The following is a 17,672-nucleotide window of genomic DNA, read 5'->3' as shown; positions in this document are numbered from 1 at the left end:
GCCCATTGGAGATAATCTTAGATACGCAAACTCTCCATACAAACCCAATTCGAGAGGGGTAACTCTCCATACAAACAAAGTTTGTTAACCGAAAGACTCCACTCACCTGAAAGTTGTATAAAGTATCAAATTTGATTCCTACTTTAGTAGCTTCTAAACATTGTCAAGGGAAACCCCTTAACAAAGTCCATAGTAATGCCTGCATATACGAATTGAGGTATAGGCTAATGGTTTGCAGGGCGTTCCTACATTTTTGGAGACCCTAAGCGAACTATGAAGTGGGGACCCTAATTTCGTCGATAAACTCTCCTCCAATCCCAACGCCATGGGTGATTACCCTTACTTTTTTCGTCTAGTGATAGCCGATAGCCTAGAAATTAAAAGCAGGTTGCGATGGGAAGTGGAAACGATGATTGCGGCTGTATTAGGGGCTTTAGGCCGCTAAATATTGATGATTAGGTCGATGGTTGTTGTGTTGTAATAGTTGGAAATCAAGGCGAAATCGGTTTTGAACTTGGCCTTTTTGCTAAACAATATTTATTTTGAGCTTCTCAATGAAAAACCAGTTTAGTTTTGAAATAAATGTATTTATTTGGGCCTAATACATATACTAAAAAACTTGAAGGCCCTTATTTTTTGGTGGCCGTAGGCCCGTGTCTAGGTTGCCAAGCCTATGGAGCCGGCCCTGATGGTTTGTATTTGTTTCTTTTGCGCCATCATGACCATGATCATATGTTTGTTAGAAACATGCTTCTAGCTGGCTAAATAAACTTTCGGTTATGTTTCTGCGTGTGTTAAACTCTTGAAGGATACAAGACTTACAAGTCAAAAAAACGATTGGAATTACACAAAGATGCGTGTGTAGTGATCGCATGACACGTTTCTACACATGATTTATAACATGAAATCAATGTGTTTTATTAAAATGTTGGTGGTTTCTCTTGCATTTCTCACTGTAATCAGTGTGGCCTCTACAAAGGACCCGGGAATGTGCCATTCTCCCTTTGCTCATTCCATCTGTCGATCTGCATACACAAACAAACACATATATTCAATATTGTTTATAACTAGTTGATGCCCCGCCCACGTTGCGGGGCGATGGCCGAATAATTCTCAACCAATTAAAAAAACAGTCATATAGCTTTGCTAGAAAAAAAAAAACTAAAACGATGACAAGACTGTAATTTTGAGCTCAGGGCAAAACGGTAATTTGTCAGGACTAATGAGCGAGTGTTAGGCAGCTACTTGACACGAAAAAACAATTAAATCGAGTAAAGTAATGAAAACAAAACACTTTTATAGTTTTGCTAAAATAAACCAAAACAATGGCAGTACTGTAATTTTTAACTGACGGCAAAGTTGTATTTTTTTTACTGTTTTCCAAAAGCTAAAGTGATGGCAAAACCAAAATCGTAAATTTGCGCAGGGCCATATGCATAAATTTTAACTTGGGGTAATATCGTAATATGAATTTGAACTAAGGGCACAATCGTAATTTTAAGCTGGAGGAAAACCTTATTTTTTGAACTGAGGGCATAATTGTAATTTTGAGGTTGGGCAAAAGCATAATTGTATTTTGAACTGGGGGCAAAATGATAATTTCTAAACAGAGGGCAAGGGGGGCGAAAACGTAAATTTGGGCTGCGGACAAAATCGTAATTTTGAACCGAGGGCAAATTCGTAATTTTGAGAAGAGCGCAAAAGCATAATTTCATTATGAGTTGGGGTCGAAAACATAATTTTAAACTGGTGGCGGGGGGGAACGTAAATTTGGGTTGCGGGCAAAATCGTAATTTTGAACCGAGGGCAAATTCGTAATTTTGAGAAGAGCGCAAAAGCATAATTTCATTATGAGTTGGGGTCGAAAACATAATTTTAAACTGGTGGCAAAAACGTAATTTTAAAGTTAGTATAAAATAATAAACTGGTTGGTCCAATGGGGGAGTGACTGTTCCTTTGCCGCCCATGTCACCCAATAAAGGGCAACAACTATTGCCGCCGACACTCTTGTTTGTAGATATTGAAAATATATACACACAGATATACACAAACATACCCATTCGCCTGGGCAAAGTGACCGATAATATTTTGCAAACTTATCGCATTCAGAAGCGTCATCCTCTCCCTTTGCAGCAACACACCTGTTAATTTTATATTTAAAAATATATTCGTTAAAACTGCTGAGCAATAATGAAAACTTTCAAGTATAAGCAAACGAATCAGCAGTTCGAAAAAGCTCACCGATGATATTCAACGTATCTGGTAAAACAGTGCCTGCTTTGATTAGTAGTCGGAAATCGATAATCTCCTGGTGCTGTCTCAAGCTATTATAGAAAAACGAATCAATTTTAATATATCGGTAAAATAATAACTGAATTATGTGAAATTTATGTCATTTTACGTTTTATTGAGGCATGTATTTACAGCGATCGCACACTTCTCAAAAGGTTGTGAATGCCTTTTTCAAAGAATTAAATGACAAACTAGTGGGTTACCACCACCCGCGCTCCGCAGCGGGTTTAACAACAACAACAACCATACCCAGTAAATCCCACAAATAGCAGAGCTATTTATTGGGTCTGGGGAGGGTGGGATGTAGACAGACCTTGCCTCTATCCCTAGGGATAGAGAGGCTGCTTCCAGAAGAGACCCTCGGCTCAAAAACGAACAACAAACCAACACACCAAGTCAAAGAATATAGAAAGAATATAGAAATACGCAGCGGGTTTAAAACGTAGTTAAAAATAAGCAAATCACAAAAGTTAAAGTTGTTTGATGTCTTAGTTAAGGGGCTAAAGATGTCATTAGTAAAGTTGAGAGGCTAAACATGTAATTGGTAAAGTTGAGAAGCTAAAGTTAAAGTTGAGTTAGTTAAGGGACTAGGTTAGGTTAAAATGAGAACGCATATATTTCGTGAGAACCCTTAAAACTTGGTCATAAACAATTTAAATTCAAATTTTTTTACACTCACCATTATTATTCGAATACAATAATAGAAAATCGATGTACATGTGTAAATCTGTTGTATTTACACATGTGTAAAAAATTATTAAGAGTGATTTTGAGAGGATGTATGAATTATTTAAAGAGTAAATTCTTTTTTTAAAGTTGTATAATAATTATAAGAGTAAATTACAAGTTTTGTCCTTTATGTTTGTACCAAATTGCAGGCGCTGTCCTTTGTCTTTAAATTTGACGAGTTTTGTCCTTAACGTTTCAAAATCATGCACGTTATGTCCTTTAGCCCTATTCCAGTTAGATTTTTTAGTTAAGTATCGTCATGTGTCTTGCACATGAGGGTATCCTAGTCTTTTCACCTTTTCAGGGGTTATTGTGTAACTAAGTTATATACAAGGACTATTTTGTAAAAAAAACAAAAAAAAATATAAATAAAAAAAACGAATCAAATCGTCATCATCTTTCCATTACTCTCTCTCTCATCAATTTCTCTCTCTAAAACAGCCATTGCTAATCTCTCAATCACCTAAAAACACAATCAATTCTTCAACGTGCCACCATCGACTCATTCGATGATGTGGGTCCTACTGAAGACACCCTAGTGGCTAACGTCTTCGATCAGGGCTAATTACAACTTCAATGCGCATATGGATTCAGACATGGATGAAGGAGACGAAGACAAAATCGATAATACAGAAATGGTTCCAATTTATAGAGATACAATCTCATACCAGAAGAGACAAGCCTTAGATAAGTTGCAAATTGCAATAATAAATTCAAACTGAAGTTGGGAATTTTGACCCATTTACGGTCAAATGGGTGGAAAGTCATTTGAAGTGTTTTGAATTGCAACTACTTAAAACACTTTCTTAGAATATAAATTGATTATTGTTATATAAATCTGGTTTTTTTATCAATAATAAATTTAAGAAATTGGGAAAAGTTTTGCAGGTGGGCATAACCCAACACCGAGATTTTGACTGAACCCTATTAAGAATCTTATTCTTTGATTTCTTGCGGTGAGTTATTTTGAGAACAACCGCCCCTAACCCACCACCACACCTACCCTTCACCCACCATCGTACACCTCTCACCACCGCCAAACCCACCAACACTTTCACACCAACCTCAACCCACCACCGCACACCTCCACCACCGTTAAACGAATCATCACCATCGCATCCACCACCATATACCTCCCACCACCGCTAAACCCACCATCACCATCACACCCACCACAATCCACCATCCACCACCGTACACAGGTTTTTAGAGAGAGAGAGAGAGAAGACTGCAGAGGTTTTTAGCGAGAGAAAATTGAGAGAGAGGGGGTGTTTGGTTTAATTAAATATCATTTTGTTTTTACAAAATAGTCCTTGTATATAGCTTAGAGACGCTTAGTTACACAATGACCCCTGAAAAGGTGAAAAGACAAGGATACCCTCATGTGCAAGGCACATGGCTGTACTTAACCAAAAAATCTAACTGGATTAGGGCTAAAGGAGATAACGTGCTTGATTTTGAAACGTTAAGGACAAAACTCGTCAAATTTAAAGACAAAGGACAGCGCCTGCAATTTGGGACAAACATAAAGGACAAAACTTGTAATTTACTCTAATTATAATGATAGATGTATTAAAAAAACTTGATTTTGATTGGTTTTTTTATTTGTTCTCACGGTTCTCGCAATATTTAATGTTCTCAAGATAACCCTCCCCTAAGGGGCTAAACACGCGATTATTAAAGTTGAGGGGCTAAACATGTCATTATTAAAGTTGAGGGGCTAAAGATGTTTCTTATTAAAGTTGAGAGGCTAAAGATGTTTGGTGTAGTTAAGGGGGTAAACATGTCATTATTAAAGTTGAGGGGCTAAAGTTGGTTAATGCCAAAACGGAGGGGCCAAAGTTGGTGGATGGGACTAAATAGCATATTTATATTGTAAATATAATATAATATAATAATACCTTAATCTCGGGAGTTTCATCAGGAGTATTTTCGCTAGCTTCTTCATTAGCAGCTGGAGGGGGCTCGGTTACATAGTTATCGGAAGTTTCAGTTGTAGCAACGTTTTCTTCAGCGGCAGTGTTCACGGATTCAGGGACGCTTTCATTGACTGCGGGGACGACAGGTGTCTCAACTGGCGGTTCGGTGACTGGTGGTGTGGGTGGGGCTTCCACAATGTCCTTGTCAGCACTCTTGTCCTCAGGTTCTGTGCTTACATTCACCTTCTCTTCTGAATCCTTGAGAAGATAATCCTACATGAAAAATGCATACGGAAAGTGAGTAACTATTTTTATCGTTATCTATTTGATATGATACTTTTGTTTTGCTGATCAGGGTATTTGAAAATACATTAAAGAAAAATACCGTTGGAAACAAGAGAATTCTCAAAATGACGTAATGCACAAAAGTACGCCAGGAAGTCAAAATATGAAATAACAAAAGTATGCAAGATGAGATAAAAACACAGATATGCAAGCAAAAAAAAAAAAAAAAAAAAAAAAAAAAAAAAAAAAAAAAACCCTTCTTTGGAAGTTCATTTTTTGTAGATGTAACACACGAAAAAGGACAAGCCGACAAGAGATAGCTGATTAAAATTGAAATCATATGCAAGTTATCGCAAATTAGCCATGAACCATCTTTAAGGAATGGAACTCCAAACCATGGTTAGATTATAAAACATTTAACACCCATTTTTAATATTGACATAGGTTTAAAAAAGCGCGCCTAGGCGCAAGGCGCACTGAGGCCCAAATCTCAGTGCCTTATGTAGTCTGAGGCGCAGGTTGTACAGAAAGCGCAGCTGAGGTGCGCTTTTTTGCTGAAAAATCCACTCTGAGGCGCGCGCCTCATGTACATGACCCATTTTGTGCAGCAGATTGTTGTAAATCATGCTTTTCAGGCTGTACATGTATGTAATTTCAATATTAAAACATATATACAGCTTATTTGTGTCTAAATATCAGGTAAATGATCCTAGAAACCTATACAATATATAAAAAAATTTATAATCGCCTTGCGCCTCGCGTACGAAAAGCCCACCGCTTTTGCGCTCTGCGCTTTGCGCCTCGGTTTTAGACCTCGTCGCTTTTGTGCGCTTCGCGCTTTTTAAAACCAAGCATACAAGAAATGTAATTTCTTGCATCGTTAGTATTTATGGTTGCACTTTATTGGCAAAAAAAAATGTACATCAATATAAAAGGGTAGGTGCACGGTACCCCTGACCGCGGAGGGGATCCCCCCTCCCAGTTCACCACCCGACAAGGATCCCTGGCGGCAAATACCCTCCCAACACTTGGGGTTCGAGAGAGGTGGGGTTGCCACGTCTCGAACCCGAGACCCCAACGATCCAAGTGTTGGAATATGGGTGTCGGTGGCCAACTGAGCTACCCCAGTTGGTTACATCAATATAAGAAAGATCTACAAATGAGATGTTTAAGATCCTAAAACAATTGACTTCGGTGATTTAATTGAGGTTCTTAGAATCAAAAACCAAAACTTCGACAATACCAGCAAAGAAATCCCTCATTCATACAAATATTCTTTTTCTTTAGAACAGCTAAATAGTTAGCTCTATGTTACGAACCATTGTTTGTTAACAAACTTTGTTATCATTTCAAACCGTTGTTTGTTATCATTTTAAAGTCGATTATACAACGCAACTATATCACACCATATAACTTGCTTACTTACCTATAAGATTGCATTGAGCTTCCTATTTTCAGCTCACTAATATATTAAAACTAACTGATTTACTTGTTTTTAAATAAAAAAACATGCATCAAGATGGTCTCAGCATATAACAAAAGTAATAACAGCTATTTTTAATTTTTTTAAAATTTATAAACTTGATTCTTAGATGTCCAAAATTTTATATTTTTTTCATAATAAAATGTGATTTCTTATAAACAAGATTTGATGCGCAGTTATATAACTCAACTATTTCATCGATGTAAAACATGTGTCCATACACTTTTGCATGTCTATAGCGAGTGTCAGCCCCGTAACGAACAGAACCTATACTGACCGAACTTGCGTATTCTATTTGGTATTTAACATAACTCCTTCGTTATATAAATATAGGTAGAGGATCCTGTAAAAAGTGCTCAAAGTGTGAGAAGTGTATTATAACACTATATATAATACTATATAACACCATATAAACACCGTATAACAATATGTAACACCATATAATACCATATAACACTATGTAACACTATATATCATTATACAACAAATAAAAAACACTATAGTTTGTCTGATAGCATGTCTATGATAGATGTATAGTGTTATATTTGTTATATAATGTTATATAGTGTTACATAGTGTTATATGGTATTATATGATGTTACATATTGTTATACGGTGTTTATATGATGTTATATAGTATTATATAATATATAGTGTTATAATACACTTCTCACACTTTAGGCCCTTTTTACACTATCCTTACCCTATAAATATATCAATAAAAATTTAATGTATCATAGCATTTTAATTAAATTTTATTAAAAATTACCTGCTAGTTGTTACACAATCAACCAAAAATCTAAAAATAGAAAACAAACATCTACAAGTAATCACACTTTCCAGACCTTATAACTTGTAAACAAAAAAATAACCTCATTTCATAACAAAAATGTGCAGAAACTAGGGGTGTGCAATAACCGAACCGAAATTAACCGAAACCGAATTAACCGAAAGTCGGTTATCCGTTATTTTTTGTACCATCGGTTAACCGAACCGAACCGAACCAAACAGAACCATTTACATTTTCTATTTCATGTATCTAGCCCTTGTTTGATTTAACAATTAACCGGACCGAACTGATTAACCGATGGCTTGGGTTACGGTTAATGCGAATAACCGAACCGAACCGAACGGAACGGTGTACACCCCTAGCAGAAACAGATCTCTAAACAGTCAGTCAATTGATACAAGTCCTTAAAATTCGTGTTAAATTTCATGAACATGTTAACGCAAAATCAACTGACAATCAAAAACCAATAGAGAAGGTAGAATCGTACCTGAGACAAAGAGTTGACCTTATCGGATTCCGCCATGGATGACTAACGAGATTTGGGGGATTAGGTTTTGCAGTGAAGAAGAGTCAAAGGGGACAACTGGTTTTCTTCCTTCTTTTTTATATTCATTCTTGTTGAATCAACTGATGGGCTGGCCATTTTGTTTGTATTTTGAATTGGGTCATGGCCCAAGTTCATAATTATCATCTCAAAGTTCATTTTTTTTATTTTATTTAATACATTCTGACGACGATATGTGTTAACACATTACGTTGTATTTTATACAACCTGTGTGATACACTGGTTTATTCAACGTGTTTAATAGACAAATTTTAAAGGCATAATTTTTGTATTACTCGATATATAACATTACATTTGCTCTACCCATGTAATACATGGGTAACTAGTACTAGACGTGTTTTTTAGGATTTTTTTCATACACTGTTGCAGTTTTACTGCATTACACGGGAATTAGCACTAATTATTTTTATATATAAAATATAACTATTAAAATATTGGTGATCTTTGGCTTGTTTAAGTTATATCGTAGCTAGGTCGAGCCGACCTCAACTTTTGGGTTTTACTCGTAAGCTGAGCTTGATCTAAAAATAGTAAGCTTGAATCGAACCAAGCTCCAGTAGTGGAAGGCTCAGGCTCATCTTGGCTTGTTTACACTCCTAATCAAAACTGGTTTAATTGTCTCTCCCTATAAGGTAAGTTAAGGACGTTTGCGTAGATGTGGATGGAGTTGTAGTCCCCACCCTCTTTATATATAGTTTTATGAAAATATACAACAACCATATTTCAAGAGCGTTGCGTTTAAACATTATAAAATTGGCAAGTCAATCGTGAAGGTCAGCGACACGACCTGCCTGATAAGACGCAGTAAACAAAAGTTATGCATATCTTTCGTTGTTAGTATTCAAGAATGTGCATCTAAAATGTATGGTATATCCAGTTTCAACCAATTTACTAACATGTACTACATCATTCAAAATATGCATCTATGATGCATGACAAAATATGCATCATACACGACATAAGCTTGCGTACATATTGAACTTTTGTTGGTTAACTATCGTAGAAGGGGTGTTTAAAGATGATGATACATGATATAATGTCATAGTATCATATGCATTTAAGTCAAAATTATCATAAAAATAATAATCCACAAGTACACGCATATACACATCTATAAAAAAATTAGAATAACATCAAAGTTACATCACACAACACAATCTTCATAAAACTAGGGGCAGATGGATGTATGTTTCAGGAGGTGGTAATGTCACACTCCAACTGATGGCGGAAACATCGGGGTATGGCACTAAGCGAAACAGATTATCCAGAAGTTTCCATAACAATTATCATTACCAATCAATTTAAAGTAACATGTCCCATACCATGTCTCAAAAGGTAAACAAAGTATTACAGACAAAATCTAGGCAAATAGTTATGTTCCGACAACTCAGATTTTTCAAATAGCCCAATTGTTTATCTGCTTCTAGAGACCCTTGATTTCATTTGTACAGACAACTATTTGTTGGCCTCTAGAGCCTTATTCTAGCCTCGATTTCCTAGCAGATAAGCATCCTAAGCACCTGTCACATACGTTAAAGTAAAAGTCAATACACATAGTGTAAAGGCGAGCATACAAGTTTGATAGTATTTTTAAACATGTATGCTGGAGAATTTGTTGAGGGATGTTCGTTTATCGGCCCATGCTGATAGATGGAGCTGGAATGGGAACAAGGACGACGGCTTCTCTACGGCCTCGATAAGAAAAATTCTTGTTGAAGAATATGTTGCATCATTTGGTAATGTCATGGGATGGGTATCGTGGGTTCCGGCGAAATGTGGCATATTTTTTTGGAGTGCTCTTCAAAACAGGATCCCGACAAGGTCTGCTCTGCTCAGACGTAACATCCACATTACCGATTCTAGCTGCGGTTTTTGCGGAGATTATGAAGAATGCTCGGACCATGTTTTTTCAGGTTGTGCGGTGGTGAATAAAGTTTTGCATCAGTTCAGCGACTGGTTTCGACTCCTGGAAATGATCGCTTTTGGATTCAGAGATGTGTCCGAATACCATAATGTTTGGAATCTTAATAAAGAGAAGGAGGTAGTTAAAGGCCTGATTATGATAAGTTGTTGGTGTATATGGAAGGCAAGGAACGAAAAGATCTTCTCAAACGGTTCAGGTAGAAGTGAAGATATTATGGGGGATATAAAATCTTTAGGTTTTCTTTGGTTAAGGAATAGATCGAAATATAAAGTCATTTTATGGGTCGAATGGTGTAAATTTCCTTTGTATATGTTGTAGTTTGTTTTAGTTGGTCGGCCTTGTTTGGTCCGCTTGCGCTGTTTTTATAAAAGTTACATTTCAAAGAAAAAAAAAAACAAATGGAGCTCTCTTGAATTGATCAATTTGTTTTCCAACTTCCACCGCTCACATCATCCTATCGTTGCTATCAAATACACAAAGAAACAAATGAATTAATTAACTCTTTATGATTTTAATGATGATAGTAAATTGAATCATAATTGCTTCATGAATGTAGTTTACTTCTTTGTTTTATTGTTGTCCTAGCCCTTAACACCATTTACTTATTAAATGTTACCAAAGTTTAAGCGCTAAATATGCCATTACTAAAGTTGAGGGGCCAAAGTTGGTTGATGTTCACAAAATAACTTTTTATTAAGTATATATAGAATTTAACTAAGCATATTAAAATTTTATAAATTTGAGTTAATAATCACACATGATCACTTAATTAACTTATTGTTAACTACTGGTACTTAGTTGTTATAGATAAATAGGATTTTGATAATATAAACTAGTAAAGTATGTTATTGATAAATTTCAATAAAACATTTTTTGTCCTTACATTCTCATTAGACCTAAGCAAATCTAAATATTCAATTTTGGGTCACTACGGTTGTTTATAATTAACGATATTTTTAGCCATAATAACCTTACAATGGGCTTACATGGAATAATTTGTATGTGTATCGAAGAAGGGAGGTTGATAAATTTCAATAAAACATTTTTTGTCCTTACATTCTTATATACATGCAGGCTGACCCCTTTTGTTTGAAAAAGACATATACTAGCAAAGAGCTAGCATGGAAACAGTACAAACACCAAAGAAAACCAACACAAAATGGGTTAGCCCAAACCATCTATATCAAACTTACACCATTCCCCCATTAAATACAACTTAATTTGAATCTAGTCCTCATCCATAGAAACCCGGTTAACTTTGTTTTCTTCAAGTACCTTAGCTAGTAACGCTGGTTTGTTTGATTATATGGAGTGAGGGGCTTAAAAATGTGGCGTTATGTGACATGTGGTCCATATGTCAACACGCGCCAGAAAAGTGGCGTGGTGTAAACACGAGAGTGAGACGAGGCGTGAAAGAGTGGCGTTATTCGGCACGTGGCACCTAATTTTTATTATTAATTTATTATTCAAAATTATATATATTCTATTTAATTTGAAGAAAACATTAATAGTAATTATACAAATAACATTAATAATAAAACATTACATAATTTAAAATTAAAAACATTACATAACTAAAAAAACAAACCTAAAAAAACACGAAAAAACTAAAATAAGATTACATAATTAAAACAAAACGATAAACCTAAACATAATTAGATAAAAAATCTAATTATCCGGCACACCGGAACGTGTTTGAAGTCACGATGGTAGGCGTGTCTGTAGTTGATGAGGGCGACTTGTATAATGTCGTTTTCCACAAGATCACCTCCCTTATTTTCCACTGCGTTGTGCACCGTATCAAATCTTTCACTATCCAAACGGATAGTCCTTAAACGAGAAGAAAGTGCATCCACGTTTCGGGTGTTGTCACCCCTATGAATGCAAAATTATTGGAAAATTCTCCCAGACCACTCGAGCGATTACAAGGTGTGTAGTGGGTTAACGCTTCGACCCACGATTCACACAACGCGACGTCTTCTTCTTCGGTCCATGAAATCGTTGCCATTTTCTTAGAATTTTTTAAAGTGGAGTTGTAAAATTTGAAAGGAAATTAAATGAGTTGATGAGAGACTTTGTAAAAGAAACGGAAGAAGAGTTTGTTTATACATGAGATGAATAAGTTATTTTTAAACATTTTTTTTAAACTTTACCGTTGGCACACAACGGCTAGAACTAGGGCTGTAAATGGGCCGAGTCGAGCCGAGCTAGACCCAGCTCGAGCTCGGCTCGAACTCGATTCGAGTTGGCTCGGCTCGAGCTCGAAGTTCAAATCGAGCTGAGATTTGAGGCTCGAGCTCGGCTCGATTAGAATTCAAGCTAGCTCGGCTCGGTTCGATCTAGCTCGAACTAACAAAGAATCGCAAAATTTATTACTTAAAAAGCCCTTAAAAATGAATTTCTTCATAGCCTAAGGGCCATAATTGCCATTTAATTTAACCCTATGGCTAAATATGCAAGTATAAATAGTTAATTCACTTTCTCCATTGTCTTTACCTACTTTTATCGGGGAGATACTCCCTTACTTTTTGTTTTCTAAGCGATGTGGGACAAACAATGAAGGATGTAAATCTTATCGAGCCAGCTCACGAGCCGAGCCAGGCCAAGCTCGAGCTCGGCTCGTTTACAAATCGAGCCGAGCCGAGCTGGCTCGTTTACAACCGAGCCAATTTCGAGCCGAGCTTTTTTCGAGCTTTTTTCGAGCGAGTTTCGAGCGAGCTGCGAGCCACGAGTTTTTTGAACACCCCTAGCTAGAACCCACGTCAAAATGTGACAAGACAAATATATACGTTTTTGTACTTATTTTTATGTACGTTTTCATCTGTTCTAATTTTGACATAAATTTTTGGGGTCAAACATTATATGTTTTCATTCTACAATATAAATTCAAGAGATTGTACGTTTCTGCCGCCGCGCAACTTGCGACTATTAAAATTACTAGTTAATAAAATAGACCAACCAGTGACTTTAGTTTCGGCTTCGGTTGAGAATAATAACCAAAATCCCGGCAAGTATACATTACATTAGATTCCAATACTTGCTAAACTAAATCCCGCCAATTCTCCCATGTTAACTCTTGCGCCCGACCTCTTTTTTAGCCTCAAGAAGCTAAGAGTTTATATTTCACCTTTGATCTTCGCTATGCTATCAAAATGTGATCTTCGCTATGCTATCAAAATGAGTAAATGACAAAACTTTAATAAGTTTGGCATACAAAGACAATCAGTTAAGCACCATGTGAGTAGTGAAGCATGTCCCATGTCTAATACTTTGACTAGTGAGTAGTGAATTAAACATCTCCTATGTCCCTAAAAAAAAGCTACACAGCACTGAATAGTCGTTTTCTTCCATGTACTATTCAAATTTGACTAGTCAAGTTCAAGTTATATTTAATATTCCTGTATCCATTTACTCATTCATTACTTTTTACACTTCTTCCTCTTCACCATTTTTCCACGATTCCACCCTTTCTCTGCTTAAGATCAATTCAAATAGGTAAGTATTTTCTGAATTTATTTTCTTGTTTTGTGTTCAAGATCATCATATGTTCGTTTAGTATCTTAAAAGTTAAAACTCATGAACAAATTAACATATACTTCATAATCACCTAAGATATAATCATTTCTCTTAGCTTATTATGGTATATCATTGAACTCACATTTTTTCTATAGGCCATGAGCAAACAATTTAGCGGCGTAGCTTGTTACCCGTTTACCTTCTATTTCGATGTAATTCCTAACTAAATATCAAAAAAAAAGTTAGAATTAAAAAAAAGACAAAGACCAAAGTCCTCTTCAAAAAATGGCCAGATAATAAATACATTGATACATGAAAAAGTTTTATAAGATTTACTTTGAGTTAAAATTTTATGTATCATACCTTGTTCATTGTTATATATTTTTGATTCTTGAATATTTCTACACAGCCTTTTATGTTGGTACATCTAGTTGATTAATTTCTCTTCTTTTTAACACAGCATTTTCATACATTTACATCGTCCATGGATACATTTGGAAATCTCAAGGTTGGCATGTTTTCATGTTGGGGAGCTAGTCATGATATTCATGGATTAAACATTATGTTTGCTAATGACAATATTAGCACTCATGACGTTTTTTTAAGCTTTAATATGGAATATACAACTTGTTGTCCTCAATCACCTTCTCGGTAAATTTAATTTTATTGTCTTAATTAGGAGTTTTTTTCCCAAAAGGGTGTTCTTAAAAAACTATTTACCAAAATGGGTATTTTGAAAATATTTACCAAAGTGAGTATTTTCTAAATAATTATTTTTTTTCACTCCTAATTTTATTGAATAAAGATAACTTCCTTCTAAACTATGTTATTTAACAAATGTTAGAGATTAAAATCGTAATTAAACTTAAAATATGGATCGTAAGATTTTATAAAAAAAGTTTTTAACTTTTTTGATGTTTTATTAACATTCTCTGTGACTTTTCTTTAAAACTTCTTAATCATTTCACACATATCTTTTTAACTTTCATAAAATTATAATTTTATAAACATTTTTCTTTGATACTTTAAAAAAAGTTACACGTATCTTTTACTAGGGGTGCTAAATAGGCAGATAACATATTTGTATATTTTTTTCAAACTGAAATAAACCAATATCTATATATTTTTTTCAAACTAAAGAATAAATATGTGTAAATAATTTTAAACTTAGCTACATATCTGTATATATAAGCCATAAAACGTACTTTAATATAAAAGAATAAAAAAAAACTGAAAAACATAAACTGTTACAAAGAAAGAATGTTAAGTCAGTATATTTGAAAGAATAAAAAAGTTTCTATTAGATAGAATTAAAAAAAAATAAAAAACGTATTAATAGAAGAATTAGAAAAATAATTATAAAAACGTTTTTAAAATCTCATGATATAAATAAAATGTTTTTTTATTTTGTAATAAAGTTTCTTTTTAGTTCTTGTTAAATAAAATATTTTTAAAAGGAAGTTATCATCATCCAATAAAATTAGGAGTGAGAAAAGGTAATTATTCAAAAAATACCCAATTTGGTAAATACTTTTTAAAGTATCTATTTTGGTAAATAAGTTTTTTAAAAACACCATTTAGAGATTTTAGAAAAAAAAACTCTACAAATATGTGAAATAATAAACATAGGCTAAGATAGGTGGACACTGTTACCAATGTTGATCGAGAGACTCTATTGGTTCCTAGTCACACTTTTACCAATGTGGACACTGGTCAAGTGTTGATTGAGTTCATGCTCAATTGAAGTGGTTAAAGAAGCATTGAGCACACTGTTTACAAAGTTTCCGAAAATTTAGGAATTTACGAAAATATAACTTTTCTAATGATATACGTTTTTATTAAATTAAATAAAAGATATAGATAATCTTTAAAGTAGATCATTCATACTTGCAATAAATATAGTGAAACATGAAACAACAGATATAGTAGATCTTTCATCTCAGACAAACATATAGTCTCGCTAATACTTATATATTTTCGACGCATATTCCAATATTCACTCAAACTCAGTCTATTAAACAGGTTAAACTCAAAACACCAAATAAAAAAAACCAACAAACCATATGCGCTAACACCGGTGATTTCCTAGGTTGAAAAGCTTTGAAAATGATCGCTTGCAGTGTGGGCAAATCAGATCCGGCGGAGACAAGCTGGTAGTCGTAGCTGGCTGACTCTGGATAGGATCTGTGTAGGGTTTCAGGTATCCAAAGAAGGTGTGGGCGGGTAGCGGGGAGGAGGAGGAGGAATGGGAGTCCGTGCCACTGGTGGAGGAGCGTGAGACTCATAGTCGCGGCGGTTAGACCACTTATCGTAAAGTTTCCATGCGTTGGCCACCGTCTTAAAAAGGGCTACGAACTTTCTCTCCCCACCTGGGAGACGATCCCATTGATTGACGGATTGTTGGGAAAAATTTTTTTGATAGGTTCTTGGAAAATGTTGTTACTGCAAAAGAATATGTAAAGGTTGATTATTTCCGTACAAAAGTGTGACTTGTGTGTGGGGGAAATTGGGACCACGCGCCCTCACACTCACAGTTACACTCACACTCACATTTAAACAATTAGTTAGTCTTTTGTCTGGTTGACAGGACCAAAACGCTGCCAAAGCTCGGCGTTTTGGTCCGGTAAACAAACCCGTCAGATACTCGTTAATATTTTTCTGGTTGAACAGACCAAATCGCCGCACTTTAGCAACAGGTCGACACTGCGGTGTATGTAAATAGACATTAAGAGTGTGTGAATAGACATACCCTTATTTTGTCTTATTATTCATATATATATTTATATACTATTAATCAATTTTTAATATTTTTATTCATATGCTTATAAATTGTGCTTGAGTAGTTGTACCCTAATTAACTAATGGTTTTATTATCTTACCAAATTCAATTAACATTTGTATGCATGTATGGTTGTAAATTGTACTTAAGTGGTTATACCCTAATTAGCTAATGGTTTCATTATCTTACAAAATTCAATCGGTTTGATCGGGCGCAACGTGGTGTGTGGTTCAGTGTATTTACGTCGTTTATTTTTTTTCCCGTTTAATAAGTTCGCCACAACGCACGAGTCCTAAATCAAGTTAGTTATTATTTTCTATGTTTTATATGTCGGTCTAATTTCTCCACTTTAAGACGCCAAACTTCAATGTTGGTGGTCGTTGGCTATAGTGTGGCGTTGGTGTTATATGTCACGGTTTTACGCCCTCGCCGCAACGCGGGGGATTAATACGATAGGTTATTTATATGGATACAAGTCATGTAACGTAGTAATTATGATACCATTAATTGTATTTATTATTTGATGAATTACTTATCTGTATAAGATAGTTATACATACTTAACTGACAAAAACATCTTTAACACATTGTACATGTGAATCTGATCAACAGCATGTCAATTTCGTTGGCCGCAGCGCAACGCACGCGGAAGATTATCTAGTTATGTATTAATTCATAACATATATGAGGAATTGTGTATTTTTTTTTGTCTTTTGTGAGATCGTTGGTTTTCTATTTCTTTTTTTTTCTTTTTTTTTTTGAACTTTAATGTTTTTAATTTTTATTATAAAACTTTGGATTTTTATAACTTTTCCCCAAAAGTTAAAATGAGTGTAGTCTTATTAGCTTTTCGTTAGGCTTTTTCTCGGATATGATCGTCATTCGGTGGTAAGACGCATGGGTGTAGTTCGGGAGAAGGCAATCGGGGGCTGAGCTGGCGCGGATTCCCGATCGGGAACACCCCCCCATCGGGTTTCGGTGGTGGATTCCCGAGCTGCCCCGATCCACAAATGTTTGAATATTACCGTTGAAACAACGCTCAAATTAAAAAATAACGTTTATTATTTATTTCCTATTTAAAAAATACCCATTTAACCATTTTTACAACCATTTATCAATTTCTTACCACTTTTACACTCAAATAACCACAAAAAGTCATGGATATGAGCCAATCAAACCCGCGTCCTTTCTTTCCGAACACACTCGCTACTCCTTCGACTCAACCTCCACTTGTGTACCCCACGACACCTATGGATCCATTTTCGTTTGGTGGTTTTAGCCAAAATCCAAATGCTTGGCAATTTCAATACCAACAACATCAACAAATGCAAATGCAAATGCCACCGTCCCAACTGTTAAATCAACCCGCAACCGAGCGTGACTACGTTTCT

The 17,672-nt window shown here is 35.2% G+C and overlaps 1 protein-coding gene and 1 long non-coding RNA gene across 2 annotated transcripts; one reads left to right on the top strand and one right to left on the bottom strand.

Annotated features, from left to right (window-relative positions):
• Positions 1 to 754: 754 nt before the first annotated feature.
• On the bottom strand, positions 755 to 8,135 carry LOC110883780 (cytochrome c oxidase subunit 6b-1). Its single transcript, XM_022131429.2, has 5 exons — positions 7,986 to 8,135; positions 4,923 to 5,213; positions 2,242 to 2,324; positions 2,057 to 2,141; positions 755 to 1,025 (listed from the first exon to the last, which is right to left on the bottom strand). The coding sequence occupies exons 1-5, from the start codon at positions 8,019 to 8,021 to the stop codon at positions 972 to 974; spliced, it is 549 nt and encodes a 182-aa protein (XP_021987121.1). The 5' UTR covers positions 8,022 to 8,135; the 3' UTR covers positions 755 to 971.
• Positions 8,136 to 13,392: 5,257 nt separating this feature from the next.
• LOC110880526 lies at positions 13,393 to 16,308 on the top strand. Its single transcript, XR_002559370.2, has 3 exons — positions 13,393 to 13,482; positions 13,964 to 14,154; positions 15,593 to 16,308. It is a non-coding gene; the product is annotated as an uncharacterized LOC110880526 (long non-coding RNA).
• Positions 16,309 to 17,672: the final 1,364 nt, after the last annotated feature.

The sequence above is a fragment of the Helianthus annuus genome, chromosome 10 (assembly GCF_002127325.2).
Source record: "Helianthus annuus cultivar XRQ/B chromosome 10, HanXRQr2.0-SUNRISE, whole genome shotgun sequence".
Taxonomy (NCBI): Eukaryota; Viridiplantae; Streptophyta; class Magnoliopsida; order Asterales; family Asteraceae; genus Helianthus; species Helianthus annuus.
This window is presented reverse-complemented; position numbering and strand designations above follow the sequence as displayed.